The following is a 19,813-nucleotide window of genomic DNA, read 5'->3' as shown; positions in this document are numbered from 1 at the left end:
GATCATGACCTGAGCTGAAGGCAGACACTCAACGACTGAGTCACCCAGGCGCCCCTAGGCCAGCTATACTTAAATTCAGTTTCTCTCACCTGGGTTCTTATTCTATACCCTATACTTGCCTAAATGGAAAATCCCCCTTCTAGTTTTTTCCTCCATTCCACAGAGGGCCCTTACTCATCCTGCAGGGATTCCTCCAAGATGACTATAATTTTTCTCCTCCTGCTACAATCCAACATCTGTTGCCAGAACCATCTTCTTAAAAAACAGTTGTTTATTCTGACATTTCTTTGTTCAGGAACCAAAAATGATTGTTCTTTTAATGGTGGTAAGATACACATGACGTATATTTCACCGTCGTAGTCATTTTTAAGTGCTCCAGTCCAAGCATCAGTGCATTCACAGTGTCCTGCCACCATCACCACCATGGGACTTTTTTCATCCTGCAAAACTGAAATAATATCTCCCCAGTACCCCAGCCCTCCAGCCTCTGCAACCTCCTTTCTACTTTCCGTCTCTATAAATTTGACTACTCTAGAGACCTCACATAAGGGGAATCATACAGTTTTTGTTGTTTTGTGACTGGCTTTTTCATTTAGCATAATATCTTCAAAAATTATAGTCTCATGCAAATTAAGACTCATGCATGTTGTAGCATATGACAGGATTTCCTTCCTTTTTAAGGCGACATAATATTCCATCTGTGCATACACCACACTTGGTTTATCCATTCAGCTATCAATGGACATTGACTCTTCTTTTGTCTATTGTGACTAATGCTATGAACAGAGGTTTACAGATAATCTGTTTGGGTACTTGCTTTCAATTCTCTGCTGGATCATAAGGTAATCTGATGTTCAATTTTTTGAGGAGCTTCCTTATTGTTTTCCACAGAGGCCATGTACCACTCTGCATTCCCACCAGCAGTGCACAAGGCCTCCAATTACCCCACAGCCTCATCGGCACTTATTACCCACTGCTTGGTCAGTAATAACCAACCTAATGGGTGGAAAGCGGCATCTCATTGTGGTTTCTGCCTAGCTTTTAAGGCCCTCTGTAACCAGGCTCTTTTCACAGATCCAGACTTAATTCAGGGAATCTTCTTCCCAAGCCTTCTCCAGCCAGGCTTCTTCATGCAGTCCTCTACACAGACTACACCTTTCACAGCACTGTTCCCTGCCCTTCTTCAATTTAAAATGCTCCCTTCTCTCCGCCTCCCCTAGAGAAAATCCACCATCTCTTTGAATCTGACTCAAGACCCCTCCCCTTCAAGAAGCCTTTCCCAAAATTGGATTGCCACATGCAGAAGAATGAAACTGGACCATTTCCTTACACCACACACAAAAATAGACTCAAAATGGATGAAAGACCTAAATGTGAGACAGGAATCCATCAAAATCCTTGAGAAGAACACAGGCAGCAACCTCTTTGACCTCAGCTGCAGCAACTTCTTCCTAGAAACATCGCTGAAGGCAAGGGAAGCAAGGGCAAAAATGAACTACTGGGACTTCATCAAGATAAAAAGCTTTTGCACAGCAAAGGAAAACAGTCAACAAAACCAAAAGACAACTGACAGAATGGGAGAAGATATTTGCAAATGACATATCAGATAAAGGGCTAGTATCCAAAATCTATGAAGAACTTATCAAACTCAACACCCAAAGAACAAATAATCCAATCAAGAAATAGGTAGAAGACATGAACAGACATTTCTGCAAAGAAGACATACAAATGGCCAACAGACGCATGAAGAAGTGTTCAACATCACTCGGCATCAGAGAAATACAAATCAAAACCTCAATGAGATACCACCTCACACAGGTCAGAATGGCTAAAATTATCAAGTCAGGAAATGACAGATGTTGGTGAGGATGCAGGGAAAGGGGAACCCTCCTACACTGTTGGTGGGAATGCAAGCTGGTGCAGCCACTCTGGAAAACAGTATGAAAGTTCCTCAAAAAGTTGAAAATAGAGCTACCCTACGACCCAGCAATTGCACTACTGGGTATTTACCCCAAAGATATAAATGTAAGGATCCGAAGGGGTACATGCACCCCAATGTTTATAGCAGCAATGTCCACAGTAGCCAAACTATGGAAAGAGCCAAGATGTCCATCAACAGATGAATGGATAAAGAAGGTGTGGTATATACATACAATGGAATATTTTGCAGCCATAAAAAAAATGAAATCTTGCCATTTGCAACAACGTGGATGGAACTAGAGGGTATTATGCTAAGCGAAATAAGTCAATCAGAGAAAGACAAGGACCATATGATCTCACTGATATGAAGAATTTGAGAAACAAGACAGAGAATCATAGGGGAAGGGAGGGAAAAATGAAACAAGATGAAACCAGAGAGGGAGACAAACCATAAGAGACTCTTAATCTCAGGAAACAAACTGAAGGTTGCTGGAGTGGAGGGGGGTGGGAGGGATGGGGTAATGGACATTGAGGAGGGTATGTGCTATGGTGAGTGCTGTGAATTGTGTAAGACTGATGAATCACAGACCTGTACCTCTGAAACAAATAATACATTATATGTTAAAAAAAAAAAAAAAAGATAGTAAGAAGGGGAAAATGAAGGGGGGGAAATCGGAGGGGGAGATGAACCATGAGAAACTATGGACTCTGAGAAACAAATTGGGTTTTAGCGGGGAGGGGGGTGGGGGGATGGGTTAGCCCCGGTAATGGGTATTAAGGAGGGCACATACTGCATGGAGCACTGGGTGTTATACGCAAACAATGAATCATGGAACACTACATCAAAAACTAATGATGTACTGTATGGTGACTAACATAACATAATAAAATAAAACTTAAAAAATTAAAAAAAAGAAGCCTTTCCCAAATGCCCCACTTCCTTCTCCAACCTTCAGCTATAGTTATGTCTCCCCAGGCAAGATTGTAAATTTCTTTGTCAGACCAATACGTGAAACATGAATTTGTGTCTCCTAATGAGTTAACACATTCTGGGCAAATTCAGACTCTCAGTCTACACCTGTTAATTAGCTGATGTCAGAGGAATGGAAGTAGGGGCAAATGCACATCCCAAACTTTGTGATTGTTACTATGTTCAATTCCAGAGAAAAGAGAATGAAGTTTCAAAAAGATATCTCAGTTGTCCTGAGAAAGGAAACTTTAAATCAATAAGGAAAACAAGTAAAGTTGCAGGACTAGAAGGAAAAGCAAGGGACAGATTCCAGGGCTTAAAAGACTCTGAAGTCAGAGAGAGAGAGAGAGAGAGAGAGAGAGAGAGAGAGAGAGAGAGATGTCAGCTCACAGGTCATTATGATTACACCATAGGCAGAGATTTAGGGAAGATGGAATAGACACAAGTGGGGAAAACTCACCAGCAGATGGGCTGTGTGTTTTTTTGGGTTCTGGACAAAATAAGGTATTTTTTATTATTTTGTCTTTTCTTTCTCAACCTGTCCTAAGATTAGTTAAATGGCCCATGGAGCTATATTGGGGCTTGGGCAAATAGAAAAATATGTGTCCATATATATACTTATCAAAATATCCTCCCATATTTTTAACCAAGTGGAAAAAAGCTAATAAAAAATCTACAGTGTAAAAACATGACTTAAAGAACTTTAATTAAGAACACATATACGTGAAGCCCCATGCAGCCCAATCTGTTGGCAGGCCAACATCAACCTCATAAACCCACCCAACAGGGCTGGTATGGGCTAACTGGAAATAATTGGTCTCATTACAAAATAATGCAGGGTTGAATAAACAACAATAACAACTGCCTGTCTTTATTTAGAATTTTGATAGTGTATTCATCTTTTTTGCTTTAATTTTGATTTTAAGAAAATATTACATTACATTATTATTTATCTCAATTACTGAATTTTTTGGTCTCCCCTTGAACTTTGTGCTCAGGGCAAGTGCTACACTTGCCTCACCCTAAACCAAGTCCTTCCTTCAAGTAATGATTCTCCAAGTCCTGATGATCCCCATCCACATGTGGCTAGTGCATTTTGATTTTATTGGCTAGACATTTCAAACCAGTTTTTTATTAATTCAGATTATTTATTTATTATATATTTATTATATGCTATTATTTATTAATTCAGTCATCAAACTAGTCCCTTTTCTGATGTTTAATTGGTAGTTTAAAGGCTCATTTTGCTTAATATATATATTCTAGAAAATTGCTAATAAAATTAACTAGACCTGAGTACTTGAATATAAGGTCTTGGTTTGCATTTTTTAAAAGAAAGAAAAGTCCTTCAGAAGATGAGCGGATTATCCCCACAGAAGTTGTATTTGTTACCTGACAGATCGATGGCATAGCTGTAGCCGAGTTGGTCTGCAGTTAAAAAGAATTCCTCATTCGTCACCGGAGGGAAGAAAGGAACCATGTTATACATCCGATTGTGACCAATGGGTGCCAGCTCCTGAGGCCAGGCATCCACAGAAGGATTGGATCTTTTCATCCATTCATCGAAAATGGCGTCGGTAAAGGAATGAAGTACCTGCAAGACAATTGAACATGGCATTTGACATTGATCTGTCTGTCCCAATCAGGCCAATCTGATTGGAGCTTTCTCTAAAGTGGAATGGGGTTCTTCTGGACATGAGGAACTTCTCTGTACCCAACCGTATCTTAGTGACATACCCATTGACATTTTTAGTTATGTTTTCAAGGCTGCCTGGCATCTCTCCAAACAGGATCATCAACCCCTTGTCAAGTGAACAAATGAAAGTTCATTTACAGATTTAACACTGGTTTGGGAACATCGGATGCCTTTGCTAAGTGAGTGTTAATTATTAAGTTGGAGAGAAGGGCAAGTATAAGGTAGATATCTTTGGTTTTGGTTTTAACAGAAGAGGAAGAAGAGGCTGTGCTTAACAATATTGAAACAAATGGACAGGAAAGGAAGGAAGGAAGGAAGGAAGGAAGGAAGGAAGGAAGGAAAGAAGGAAAGGAGAGGGGAGAGGAGGGAGGGAGGAGGGAGGGAAGGAGGTGGGGAGGGAGGGGGGGAGGGAGGAAAGAAGGAAGGAAGAAAATCTCCAAAATGGGTTTTCAAATTTTTCTCAGCAGGACAACCCTTCTATGTACTCATTTCATAACACTCTGATTTGAATTTTCAGTGTTATGCCAGCAAAAGAAAGTCTAAAAAATGTTGTGATGTGCACAGTGCTCATTTTTATTTTCTCAAGGAAGTTATTACAGTCCTTCTCAATTACAGCAATTATTTTATGTTTTAAAATATTAACAGCAAAATTTCCACATTCATAGCCCCAATTTTGCAACACGACATAAATGTGAGAGTTCAGCCCAACTTTTATGCTGGGTTCCTCTTTTATTTCTAGACTGTAAGTTCAAGGACTTAGGGACACTGTTCTCTTCTCTTCCCCTGGGTCCCAAGTGCTGTCATCCCAGAGCCTGTCATTTGGGGGTTGGGGAGTACTTATTCCAATAAATGCTTATCAAATGAATTCATTATGAATTCATTCACCCTTATTCCTTGTACTCCAATTAGAGCACTGGCCAAATTATACTATAACTTGTTACTTATTTATCTATTTTCCTTAACAACACCCCTAACTCCTAAAGATCAGAGATCGGGTCTTTTTACCTTTGAAGCATCAGCTTAGCATGCAACCTGGACAGAGTTGATGTTTAAATAAGAATTTGTTGTCTGAAGACCGTGCCATGCAAAGTAGTTTTGTCTTTTGTACAATTCAACTAAAGAGGCCCCTTTCTATCTGGTGCTGTTTCCTCAACTTGCAATCCCATTTCTTCTGTTTTCTGGCATCAGTCTATCTAAGACCAATGCAATGGTCCCTGCCCTGAAGCATGTTGCCCTGATCAGGCAACAGCAAGAACTTTCTACCTATATTGTCTCACATGGCTACATATAAGATAGTCAAAAGAATCAAGTGATTTACTCAAGGAGGTTTTTCCTGAATGGATTTTTACAGTTCATGGCAGAGACAATCATCTTAAAAACAAAAACATCAAATTTTAAGACCTGGGCTTTTACAGAGATAAAAGATTTTTTTCTTAATTCTAAAATCTTAGACTTGAGTAACAAAATTGAAGCTCCAAAGAAATAAAGGTATAACATTTATTGCATAAGCAAGAACTTTGGAAGACATGTGAAAATGCAAGTGATCAACGTTTCCTACAAGGAGAGCTTAGAGACAGTCATCAGCCCTGGAAAAAGAGCTAAGTGTTAGTTGTGGGTGTAGGTCGCCAAAAACGTACCTCATGTCCTGAATCCTGGGAACTCCAGGTAAGGTTAGAAGGTTCCCATACAGGGAAGTTGTGCTTCGTCCTCCAGCTGTAGCCTGGGGAGCCTGCCAGTTTCAAATAGAACTTTTGCCACAAACATGGAGCCCAAGCAACAGAGGCTGAATGCCTAAGGATAACATGCACTATTTATTGGTGGCTTACCAAATATCCACTCTCTTCTTCCTCTGTAACTTCCTTTTTTTTTTTGAGTGAGGCAATGTATCAAACTATCCCTGAGATTGAACTAGGAGTCACTGGATGGGACTTCTAAGAAAGTTCTTTAAAGGTGGAGGTCTCAGCTTAAAAGTGACCCTTTTCCCCTTTCCATTTATCCTTGCTGTTTCCTGGAACATGGATGTGATGGTTGGAGTTGCAGCAGCGATCTTAATTGCTAATTAACAAAGTTAGGAAAAGAAGCCACTCACCAAGCGTGGTAGAGCAAAAACACAGAAGGGTCTGCGATGAGTCTGGAGATACAATACCAGCCCCGGACTACCTGCCACTGGGGATCTTTTACATTAAGAGAAAAATACACCTCTTTTTTGTTTGGGCTTCTATAACGGGTTTTCTGTTCTAAGCAGCTGAACCAAATCCTAAGTGATACACATAAAAAGAATCTAGGGGTGTACCAGAGTGTATTTTCCAAAGAAGGTCACACAGTATCTCCTGAGCTTTTAGATACTGTCTGAGTTCAAGTCAGAGATCAAATTCTGATTAGAAAAAGAGACAAGGGACTCTCAGGACACAGGAAGGTCCAGATTCAGTGCTGCAAGAAGCAAATAACTTTTGGAAAACACCAGAATTCACCCAGTACAAAGTGTAAATAATTAAGGAGGGGACAAGACTCTGCAGCAATTCATAATTTGGAGAGATAAAAGAACAGGGAAAAATAATAAGGAGAGATTATAGGTCTCAGAAGGGCTATAAAACATTGTACAATAAATGCTGGGGTAGGAACTATATACAGAGCACCCAATTTATAGAATGTAGTAAAAGAGGTTAGTGTGTGCCAAGAAGATGCAAAGAACGCAATAAACAAAATGCTGCAAGCAATAACGTATCCACAGCCATAAAGAGAAGTGGTGCAGCCTGTAGAATAGGTATTTTTGTTAGAGTTGTGAACATTGTTCCTAAACAAGATACCTTGAATTGCTCTTGAGAAACTAATAGTATCTTTGTTTCACATGAGTCAAAAATGAGCTCAGTTAATGTCTCTGTAAAGGCTACATGTAATTGGAGGGTAATAAATAAAAGCAAAAGTAAAGTAACAGTATACTGTGGTTGCCTTATATCTGCTACAGAGATACATAGTTATATTTGGGTATTAAAAATTGAGTGCTTCAGAAATGAGGTTACAAATTTGGTTCACAAACCCATTCTATCTTGCTCCAACACATAAGGATAGGTACAGGAAGAAAAAAACTTTCACCTTGGAGGCAGTGTTGAAGAAAGTGTGATTCTATGGGCTTTCAAGGTAAAAATTTTTAAATGCAACCCTTGCAGAAAAAAAAGCAATCAATCAATGGCTATTGTGCTGGAAGGCATAAAGAAACTTGAATAAAATATAGGGAAAGCGTGCATATCTTTTTCAGGATCACTGGAGGATAGTTACTATCAAACTTAACCTTAACTTAGACGTCTGCACAATCAGATTCCTGCCATAATGACCACAGACACCAGTACATCACCCAGCACACTGTGGTGTTCACCACTTGAGTTCATGTGTTCCTATCTAGAAGACATCATTCATGGTCAGAGTGAATCTTATTGTGATAATGTTCTGCTCCTCCGAGAACTCATATATGATCACTCGGAAATCACACAATAGACACCCAGTTTCATATGGGAGGTTCCATTTAAAACTTAAGGTAGGGATGCCTGGGTGGCTCAGTCGGTTAAGCTTCTGCCTTCAGCTCAGGTCATGATCCCAGGGGCCTGGGATGGAGCCCCACATCGGGATCTCTGCTCCGCGGGAAGCCTGCTTCTCCCTCTCCCTCTACCCCTCCCCTCCCCACTCATGCTCTCTCTCTGTCTCTCAAATAAAAAAATAAAATCTTTAAAAAAAAAAAAAAGAAAAGTACCCTTTCTACATATATTTGTATAATAACATTGTATACAAAATATAAATAAGTATACCTAAAATATATGCAATATACATTGTATGTAAGATATATTAGCATGGATATAAAAAGAAATACAGTTACATATGGTGGCAGATGGTACCTAGACTAATTGTGATGACTGGTTTCGTGATATATACAAATATTGAATCATTATGTTGTACATCTGAAACTAACTTAATTTTATATGTCAGTTATATCTCGATTTAAAAATGAAATATCAGTTGAGCCCTTGAGGAAGAAAGCTTATACTTTAAGGATTAAACTTTGAACACATGCAAAAAGACGACTATAAGAGGTTCTGCTATTAGTTCGACAGCTTTAAAAGAAGTCACTGGTTCAGCATATGTCATAAGCAGGTGGGAGAGAGAAAACCAGGGGGATATCAGAAGAGATTCTAGATAAGAACTGAGACACTCCCAGGCCATTCATGTCTAAGGAATCACCAAAGCTCTAGGAGAAAGGAACCCAAATCAATGCTATAACCACTTTAGATTTGTATATAAATGTGGTTTGCCATTATACTACTTAATTTCATCAATGACAAAGAGTATGCAGTTCATCTCTTAGTATAGGTTTAGTTCTTCTCAATAGAACATGGGTTTATCCTTACAAAGTTTAGAGTTGAAAAGAATTTCTTCAGGTGCCATTTAGCCCCTGTCAAGTTAAAAAACCAAACTATCCCCTAGACCAAGAGTATAGAAATCCTGCCACTCTGGGATGCTCTGCCCAAGCAGATGGCCAGCAACGATCTCCAATACCTCAGCTCTTACAAAATTCACCAAGGTGTCACATTCCTTAGGAATTATTAACTTTATCTCAGTTGTTTAAAAATACATACATTAAATAAATAAATGTAGTATTATTCAACCTTCTGGAGGGCAATTTGGCAGTATCTACTGACATTTCAAATGCATTTATTTAATCTTTGACCTGGTAATTCTATTCTCTTGACTTACTCTACATGTTCATGCACTGAAGCATTGTTTGCCAAGCAAGAGATTAGAAACTACCTACATGCCCATTGACAGAAAACTGGCTAAAATTTTCAGGATAAAGCTGCACTATAGAATACTATACAGCCCTAAAAAAAGGAATGGAATGGTCTTTATGAACTGATATGGAATGATTTAGAAAAAGTAAAAAATAAAAATAATGAAGTCACAGACATGTCTATAGTATGCTGCCATTCAGATAACATATTTGTTTGTATATTTATAAAATGAATCTGGAAGAATAGGGAAAAATGGTAATAACTAGCTGGGAGATGGTATTGATACAGAGTCTTCATTTTATGTCTTTTATATTTGAACCCCTTATGTGCATTATCTATTTTAAATTTTTGAAAAGGAAGTATTTAGGAAACGATGTAACAACCTAAACAGTGTGCATAAGTACAATTGTACAACCATAGAATATGCGAGGAAATAAGCAGAAAATTGAGATGGAATTACAGACAATTAAAAATCTTTTTGCCAGGGCACCTGGGTGGCTCAGTCAGTTAAGCATCTGCCTTCAGCTCAAGTCATGATACCAGGGTCCCAGGATTGAGCCCCGCATCAGGCTCCCTGCTCAGTAGGGTGTCTGCTTCTCCCCCTGGCCCTCCCCCTTCTCATGCTCTCTCTCTGTCTCTCACTCACTCTCCCTCAAATAAATAAAATCTTTAAAAAAAAAAACCTTTTTGCCAATATTTCTGTAACTCTACATCATTAAAAATTGTTAAACTATTAAAAAATAAAAAATTAATGTAAAACAATGTTAATTTAAATACTCAAGGTATTAGCCTAATTATACTTTTCCTTTTTTTCTTAAGATTTATTTATTTGGTGGGAGGGGAGAAGGATTGGAGAGAGAGAAAAAATCTCCAGCAGATTCCCTGCTGAGCGAGGAGCCTGATGCAAGGCTCGATCTCACAACTCTGAGATCATAACCTGATCTGAAATCAAGAGTCGGAAGCTTAACCAACTGATATGCTTTTTCTTTTGTAAGAAAGATAAATAAAATGGATCCATTTTTAAGTGCTTCACTCTTGGGGAGAGAGAAGCAATGTCCTATACTCGTCTTTTTAAAATTTTAACTAAACTCATACCAATTCACAAGTATTTTATACTTGTTATTATGACCTATTAATTTTACTAATTTTATTACATCCTAGAACAGTAGAGTCAGAAGGGTATTAACTTCATGTAGTCCATTAGATTCTTGTTTTTAGAAACTCATTTTCTCTTTTCTTGCTTCCCCCCGCTAAATTAATGGAGTTATCTTACCCAACTATTAGTCATTGTTAAGAAATACAAATGATGATAAGACTATGTATACGTCTTATTCCATGTAGGAGTCCAATGTATAAGATGACAAACAAACACATGAGCTATGCCGTGAGTATTAGCCATGCAACCTATGAATCCCCCAGTCACTTAAGAATTGAAAGAATTAGAACTTGCCAAATGTACCTTTCTAAAAGAATAACATTCAAATACAGTCCTAAGAATAGTTGCTTTGAAGCTGGGAGGAAAATATTTAGTCTGTAACATTGTCTCTTTCTTGGCAGTTAACTCAACTATTTAACGTTAGGGTCTTTTGGTTTTCCTTTTTTTCCCCCTAGATTATACCTAAATTCAATACTGAAGACGGCACTACTTAGCATTTCTGTGACCTAATCATATTTTCCAGATAAATGCGTGCATATCCTTCAATTACCTTATGAATTATTAGAACTTCAGAGATTGGTTTCAGAGTTTTTCCTGTATTTTAACATTATATCTTTTACTCATTATTGTGATCAGATACAACTTTGCCCCTCTCTTGCTTGAGGAGATTTCACGAAAATAATTTTAATAAATGTTGCATGCAATATATTTGCATAAACTGCCTTGTGAATTTGAAATTCCAGAAGCTATCACTCTTTGAACCGAAATGCTTTAACCTGGATCTCAATATGTGCAAAAATTATTTAAGCCTAAAGTGGTTTCAACATGAAACTTGATGTGAATAGCCTAAAGTAACTGTGAGTTCTGGAACTAGTGCCAAAACGCTTCATGGCTGCAAAAAAAAAAAAAAAAAAAAAAAAAGGCTGTGGCTTTTCATCTGTTTATATGCACATGACAACTTATACCAAAGAAGAACAAAATTTTAAATATTAAAGGTATTAAAAGTAATGAAGGCAAGGATAATTAAATATCTAGTGTTTTGAACTACACATAAGTCACAGAATTCCTCATCCATGAAGTCATAATGTGGCTCCCTAGAGCAGGAAGAGAAACATGACTGATGGAGGAAACATACTACAGAGAAGGGACATTAATTCCTTAGAGCAGGAGTTGGCAAACTAAAGCCTGTGGACCAAACAGAGCTCACCACCTGTTTTTTATTTCTCTCTCTTAGAGAGAGAGAGCGTGAGAAAGCATGGGGTAGGGGGACAGAGGGAGAGGGAGAGAATCCCAAGCAGGCTCCACACTCAGCTCGGAGCCCAATGCAGGGCTCAGTCTCACGGCCCTGAGATCATGACCTGAGCCAAAAATCAAGAGTCGGACACTTAACCGACTGAGCCACCCAGGCGCCCCTCACCACCTATTTTTTAAATAAAGTTGTATTAGAACACCACACTCACTCACTCATGTATTGTCTATGGCTGCTTTCACGCTACAGAGGCAGTGTTGAGTAGTTGCAACAGAGATATTGGGCCTGTAAAGCCTAAAATACTCACTATCTGCCAAGCCCTACACACAAATTGGGCATCCTCCAAAGAAGGAGATAAGATGTAATAATCCTTGAAACATCGGGTGTTGAAAAGCAAGTTACTAGCAGCACCCTTCTTTCCTTTAGTAGGAGAGAAAGGTTGTGTGGAGGCATATAATCCTGAATTTGCCAGAAGATTCCGCTGTTCTGCTCATAATATTTTGGCATACTGGATAAGGAGTACTGTGACATTCTTTCTCATAAATATGGACTGTGTGTATAAACTATATAGTTGAAAATGTATGTTTTACAAAAATTTATTTAGAGAAATATAGTATAGATAACTAGATGTAAAGATACAGAGCAGAGAAGGGAGAACAAGTACTGTGTGGCATAAGCTGATGGCTGAGATAATGGCCAGAAAAATGATGTGAAATACCCAGTTAGAACCAATAAACAAGGCAAGCATCCTACAGAAGAGCTAAGACAGCTGTGGGAGATATCGCTCGTAAGCCCCCACCTTGCTAGAGGCTGGGATCAAGAGTCCACATTTCCGACAACTCCTTCATGTTTTGTTATACAAATATGAGGGAAGAAACACTTTTTAGAAAAAAAGGAATAGCTCATCAACTGCTCCATCTCTGGATTTCCCACAGCTCACCCTGGCCAGGCACTCATCTATCCGGGAATCCAGAAACCTACCCAGACCTTCACACCACCAGGCAAGCTCAGAGCATTGTGAGCTATACATTTACCTCCCTCTTCATAGCTCCTTTTTTGGTACCCTGGGTGGAGATAAAAATAATAAGTCACCTTTGAAATACGTCAGTATTTCTTTCAGTAAAATTGCCTTAGGGCACAACTGTCTGCCATGGAGAACAAGATAAGAAACCTTAATTAAGGTTTGGAAATTGAAAGCCAACATATAGTTCTCTAATTCTTCCCAGCGACTACCATAAAACACATTGTTGTCTTATGGTAAATTTTGTTTTGTACTTGGCAGTTTCTAAAGCAGCTTTGTATTATTCTAATCTATTCAGTGTTGCATTAATGAGCACACCACTCTCTTCCAACACCAGATCAAGCCCTGTGACCTGCACTTTGCAGAACGGGAAACAGAGGCTTCACACAGTTCAAGGAGACTCCCAAGATTGCACAATTCAGGACGAAATAAAAAAGTTATTTGACTTGTAATCCAGTGTTCTTTTGACTATGCCATGTGGCCGCCCAGGAGTCCAGAAAAACAAACTGCTAGAAACTGATGGTATGGACTGATTTATGGCCCCCTCAAATTCATGTGTTGAAACCCTAACCCCCAATGTGACTATATTCAGAGATGGGATCTAAAAGAGGTAATTAGGGTTAAATAAGGTCATATGTGTGGGGCCCCGAGATGATAGGACTAGTGCTCTTATAAGAAGAAACCCCAGAGATCTCTGCCTCTCTCCACTATGTAAGGACACGCCACCAAGAAGGCAGGGGTCTATAAGCCAGGAAGAGAGCTTTCCCCAGGAACCACATCACTCAGCACCTTGATCTTGGACTTTCAGCCTCCAGAACTGTGAGATATGAATTTCTGTTGTTTAACAGTCTATTTTATTTTTGTTATGGCAACCTGAGCAGACTAAGATACACTACTAAAATTAACATTAAAGTGAGGAAAATTCTGGAAAAAGAAAAAACCCATAAAGTGTTTGCTTACTACAATGCAATCTATACTAGATAATATTTAAATTAATTTGAATTCAAAATACTGGCAAAATAAAAAAAGACCAGTGGTGAAATTTCTTCTTCTAATTGCTTTGAAACCATCCATTCAAGACACACAACCCTGAAGACAATGTTAAAATAGTGGATAGTGAGTTAAGTATCTTTAAAGCCAGAGAGGGCCTGGCTCTATCAAGGAGGCCTTGGTGGGGACACCTGGGTGGCTCAGCTGGTTAAGCAACTGTCTTCGGCTCAGGTCATGTTCCTGGAGTCCCAGGATCCAGTCCCACTGGGCTCCCTGCTCAGCAGGGAGTCTACTTCTCCCTCTGACCTCTCCCCTCTCATGCTCTCTCTCTCATTCTCTCTCTCTCTCTCAAATAAATAAATAAAAATCTTTTTAAAAATATTAAATTAAAAAAAAGAGGCCTTGGTGTTCTGCGGGGGATAAACAATCATGGAACATCAACATCAAACAAGGTCACTCTGTGACCCTGACGGGTCAGGACAAAAACAAGACAACTCCATGATTGTATCTGAATGTAGACAAAATATGAACATTGTCCAAACCATACAATACCTAACAAGAACATTAGCCCTTTCCCGGCTATTGCAAGCGACTCCCACTGCTCTACCAATTACTAAGAATTATTGGGGTACTCAATCATAGAATTGCCCCGCTTCCTGACAGCATCCAATCCAGAGCAAAGCCCTGCCTCCTTACACCCTCCCCATCTCAGCTAGCACAAGCCCAAATCCTTTCCATTCTTTTCTAGCCCCTGAGCCACTCGCTGGTTTCCCAGTCTGTCCCAACAACAAGGAATACACCACCCTTGGTCTTACGGAACCATGGAACCACGTGCCCCACCACAGCTGCTCCTGGCAGTCTTCGGCTGGAGGGCGCTGACCAAGGACAGCTGGGATAACATGGCCCCGACCTGCACCTCCCCTGTTTTGTTAGTCTCCAGAGAGCCCCTTGGTGAACAGATTTTTAAAACTAACAGAGCTTGGGATTCTAACATTATAATCCCACTGTCGAGTTTCTTTGTTTTTCCTTTTGTTTTAAAGTGAGACCGAAATCGCACTCAAACATGTATCAAGGGAGTTAGTTCATCACACTTTGAATTTAAAGAACCGTAAGCTTCCTCCGTAGCCAACAACAGCTCTCTCTGTACTGGCTGTATTTCCTCTCAGAGATATGAAGCCAGTTAATAAATTAAGGAACATCAAATGTGGTTTTTGTATTAATTGAAGACATGTGTCATTTCTTCTGTTCAACACTCCTTCCCCACCCTCCGTCCCCCTTCTGGCTAACACAAACTCTTTCCTGCAGGGAGCTCTCTAAAGCTGTGTGTGTTGGGGTCACACACATGCGCGGACAGTAGGGGTGAACATGTGACCTCGCTCTGGCCAATCAGAGTACCTCCTTCCCCTTGCCATACTGATTGGTTCACGGAGGGCAGGTAATCCAGGCCTGGCCAATCCTGGGACTGTTCTCCGATACCATGGTAACGTGGCTGCTTCCGGCCCCTGCCCCACGTGCTAAGCTGGTAGCGTGCTCGTTTGTGGCTGCCGATGGCGAGCTCGGTTACCGCATGCAAAGAGGTTGTTTATGAAGACGGAGATAGAGCTGACATCGTTTGAGCCCCTAGATTCAGCACCCCTCTGTTTCCCAGTTATTTAAGTCAATAAATTAATTCTTTTATCCTAAATTAGTTTGGGTAGAATCTACTCATTTGCAAACAAAAAAGAAATGACTGAATATAACTGCAAGTTTGCAAACTGACCCAAACCAATTTTTCTGTTCAGCACTACCAGGTTCTCTTACACATTGGTAGCCTCCTGCGTTTCGGGTGGACCTTGGCCATAGTCCTCACCCTCTCAAGTGAACTCGTTACTAGGTGGTATATAACCATGAAAGCAAGTAAAGACCGGATTCTGGTAAACCTACATTGATTGATTAGCAAGTAGACACAGAAGGAGTAAAAGAACCCGTTCCTGTACACCCAGGGAGGTCCGCGCCATCTTGTGACGAGTGTCTTACGTGGAAGATTCAGTCCAAAGTGGACACAATGATATTAGGACAGCAAGAACAGCTCATTTTTAGGCAGAACGCTTTGTGAGTGAGGGGGCCAGGACGAAACACCAACAGAGCTGTGGACTTGGTGTGCTGTTCCAAAGGTGCCGGGTGGCTGGGCTTCATCTTCAACATCACTCATTTTATGATTGAAAAATTATTGTCATTATACTAAATTATTATATAAATTGTGCTAAATTGTGATATAATTTATAACATCACTATGCTAACTTATGAATCCAACTCTGGACTATAAACTCCTGTCTGGTGTCATTCCAAAGCTAACCATCTCCAAAGCGTGGGTTTCTGAAAAGGGGACTTTAAATGCTATCCTACCACCTCTCGGGCGTACAATAAAACGAATTTAACATTTGAATACATCCCATTGTGCACAAAGAGAATATAACACACACCAAACCTTAATCTTACTGAAAAGCAAATAAATCCAACATCTTACGTAGGAAATTTTTCATCTAGTCTGAGCCTTTGAACATACCACAAAGACAGGATCGTTGGCAGCAGAATGTGGCAAAGCGCTTGTCCCATTCAAGAAGGAATGAACCAAGTTATGTAGGCTCATCACTTGAGAGTCCAGGTTGCTGTTTGCTTTATCAAACCCTTCCAGGGCATTCCTGAGAGAAAATCAGTATGTCAGTGACAACAGTTACAACTGATAAAGGTCTCCTTTTTTTGTTTCCAGCCTAAATAACAGTCTTCTGACTTGAGATGGGGAAGCTCTGTCATAGCTAATTAACTACAAATTAGTCCCAACTTTTAATGATGATCTTCCATCAGGGGAGGGAACTCTTAATCAATGCTCTTTCTGCACCTGCTCAGTTGGATTATACCTCTTTTATATACTGTATGACAATTCTATACCTTCATATCTGTCCCCCCTGCCAGACTATGAAGTCCTAGAGGACACAGACTGTTTTCTCCAGATTTTTGTTGCCAGAGCTCAGTACCATGCCCAGCACATGGTCTGTAATCAGAAATATTTTTTGAATTAACATATAATCTCATATTCCCATTTCTCAACTAAATAGACCTCCAGCTTGACTGTAACATATTCAGCATTCTAAATGCATCCCCAAATTCCACTTATCCTTGTCTTTTTCTCCTCCCCATTTTTAGGAAATTCAAATTGTCCTTATCCTAACTCAGTGATCCTCAAATTTAAGTATACATGGGAATCACTGGAGAGAAAGACATATTTCATGCCCCACTTCAGAGTTTCTGATTCAGGAAGTGTGGGCCGGTTCTTCACAATTTGTGTTTCTAACCAGCTCCCAAGTGATCCCAGTTACGGTAGTCTGGGCCCCACACTTTGATAACCATTCCCTGAACTCAAATCTATAAAGCTTGCACTCCATTTCAATAGCATTTTTACTACTGTGAAAAACAAACGTATGCTCCTTTTCAAACAATCTTAAATGTCAGCCTTTATAGGACCGTTGCCACTACCCAGAGCTGTGTCCGACTCCCACACAGCCCCTGAGCTCTGCTGCACTTGGTGCAGCCTCTGCATTTTTCAGTTTACCCCACCTCTGCCCCAAATAGCCCATCACCTGTATAATTTACACACAGGAGAGAGAGAATCTGGTTTGGGGGAAGACCATGAATCTATCCACCGTGTCTTTTTGGAGCCCCATTCATCTTTGCTTAAAATCTTATTTATATCCATACTTATTTCCCACAACTCTTAAAGTCTTTTTAGAGGGAGAGAATTATTAGTTGGCCTTTAAATTTCAAGTATTGTGCTGTCATTGCTGTGCTGTGACTTGAGTTGCATTTGGTCTGTAATACTCCTCTGAGATCTCAGACTTCAATATTAAGGTCTGATACATTTAAAAGAAAAGAAACAGAAAGTGCATGATACATTTAAGAGAAAAGAAAAAGAAAGAGCATGAGCAAATATTTTTTTAATTTTATTTTATTATGTTATGTTAATCACCATACATTACATCATTAGTTTTTGATGTAGTGTTCCATGATTCATTGTTTGTGTATAACACCCAGTGCTCCATGCAGAACGTGCCCTCTTTAATACCCATCACCAGGCTAACCCATCCCCCCACCCCCCTCCCCTCTAGAACCCTGTTTGTTTCTCAGAGTCCATAGTCTCTCGTGGTTTGTCTCCCCCTCTGATTTCCCCCCCTTCACTTTTCCCTTCCTACTATCTTCTTCTTTCTTTTTTTTTTTTTTTAACATATAATGTATTATTTGTTTCAGAGGTAGAGGTGTGTGATTCAACAGTCTTACACAATTCACAGCACTCACCATAGCACATACCCTCCCCGATACCTATCACCCGCCACCCCATCCCTCCCACCCCCTACCACTCCAGCAACCCTCAGTTTGTTTCCTGAGATTAAGAATTCCTCATATCAGTGAGGTCATATGACACATGTCTTTCTCTGATTGACTTATTTCACTTAGCATAATACCCTCTAGTTTCATCCACGTCATTGTAAATGGCAAGATTTCGATTTTTTTGATGGCTGCATAATATTCCAGTGTGTGTGTGTGTGTGTGTGTGTGTGTGTGTGTGTGTGTACCACATCTTCTTTATCCATTCATCTATTGATTCACATTGCTGCTATAAACATTGGGGTGCACATACCCTTCAGATCTCTACATTTGTATCTTTGGGGTAAATACCCAGTAGTGCAATTGCTGAGTCGTAGGGTAGTTCTATTTTCAATTTTTTGAGGAACCTCCACACTGTTTTCCAGAGTGGCTGCACCAGCTTGCATTCCCACCAACAGTATAGGAGGGTTCCCCTTTCTCCGCATCCTCGCCAACATCTGTCATTTCCTGACTTGTTAATTTTAGCCATTCTGACTGGTGTGAGGTGGTATCTCATTGAGGTTTTGATTTGTATTTCCCTGATGCCAAGCAATGTTGAGCACTTTTTCATGTGTCTGTTGGCCATTTGGATGTCTTCTTTGCAGAAATGTCTGTTCGTGTCTTCTGCCCATTTCTTGATTGGATTATTTGTTCTTTGGGTGTTGTGTTTGTTAAGTTCTTTATAGATTTTGGATACTAGCCCTTTACCTGATATGTCATTTGCAAATATCTCCTCCCATTCTGTCAGCTGTCTTTTGGTTTTGTTGACTGTTTCTTTTGCTGTGCAAAAGCTTTTTATCTTGATGAAGTCCCAATAGTTCATTTTTGCCCTTGCTTCCCTTGTCTTTGGCGATGTTTCTAGGAAGAAGTTGTTGCGGCTGAGGTCGAAGAGGTTGCTGCCTGTGTTCTCCTCTAGAATTTTGATGGACTGCTGTCTCACATTTAGGTCTTTCAACCATTTTGAGTCTATTTTTGTGTGTGGTGTAAGGAAATGGTCCAGTTTCATTCTTCTGCATGTGGCTGTCCAATTTTCCCAACACCATTTGTTGAAGAGACTGTCTTTTTTCCATTGGGCATTCTTTCCTGCTTTGTCAAAGATTAGTTGACCATAGAGTTGAGGGTCCATTTCTGGGCTCTCTATTCTGTTCCATTGATCTATGTGTCTGTTTTTGTGCCAGTACCATACTGTCTTGATGATGACAGCTTTGTAATAGAGCTTGAAGTCCGGAATTGTGATGCCACCAGCTTTGCTTTTCTTTTTCAACATTCCTCTGGCTATTCGGGGTCTTTTCTGGTTCCATACAAATTTTAGGATTATTTGTTCCATTTCTTTGAAAAAAGTTGATGGTATTTTGATAGGGATTGCAGTAAATGTGTAGATTGCTCTAGGTAGCATTGCCATCTTCACAATATTTGTTCTTCTTATCCATGAGCATGGAATGTTTTTCCATTTCTTTGTGTCTTCCTCAATTTCTTTCATGAGTATTTTATAGTTTTCTGAGTACAGATTCTTTGCCTCTTTGGTTAGATTTATGCCTAGGTATCTTATGGTTTTGGGTGCAGTTGTAAATGGGATCGACTCCTTAATTTATCTTTCTTCTGTCTTGTTGTTGGTGTATAGAAATGCTGTTTAAT

At 39.7% G+C, this 19,813-nt stretch overlaps 1 protein-coding gene across 1 annotated transcript in view; it reads right to left on the bottom strand.

Annotated features, from left to right (window-relative positions):
• DCT (dopachrome tautomerase) overlaps positions 1–19,813 on the bottom strand; it is a 36,638-nt gene that overhangs the window by 3,038 nt on the left and 13,787 nt on the right. Inside the window, exons 6-7 of the mRNA XM_032402766.1 lie at positions 16,326–16,461; positions 4,283–4,484 (exon numbers count right to left, since the gene is read on the bottom strand). Coding sequence (XP_032258657.1) covers positions 4,283–4,484; positions 16,326–16,461 — 338 coding nt within the window. The remainder of the gene's footprint in view (positions 1–4,282; positions 4,485–16,325; positions 16,462–19,813) is intronic.

The sequence above is a fragment of the Phoca vitulina genome, unplaced genomic scaffold (assembly GCF_004348235.1).
Source record: "Phoca vitulina isolate PV1807 unplaced genomic scaffold, GSC_HSeal_1.0 scaffold5, whole genome shotgun sequence".
NCBI lineage: Eukaryota > Metazoa > Chordata > Mammalia > Carnivora > Phocidae > Phoca > Phoca vitulina.
This window is presented reverse-complemented; position numbering and strand designations above follow the sequence as displayed.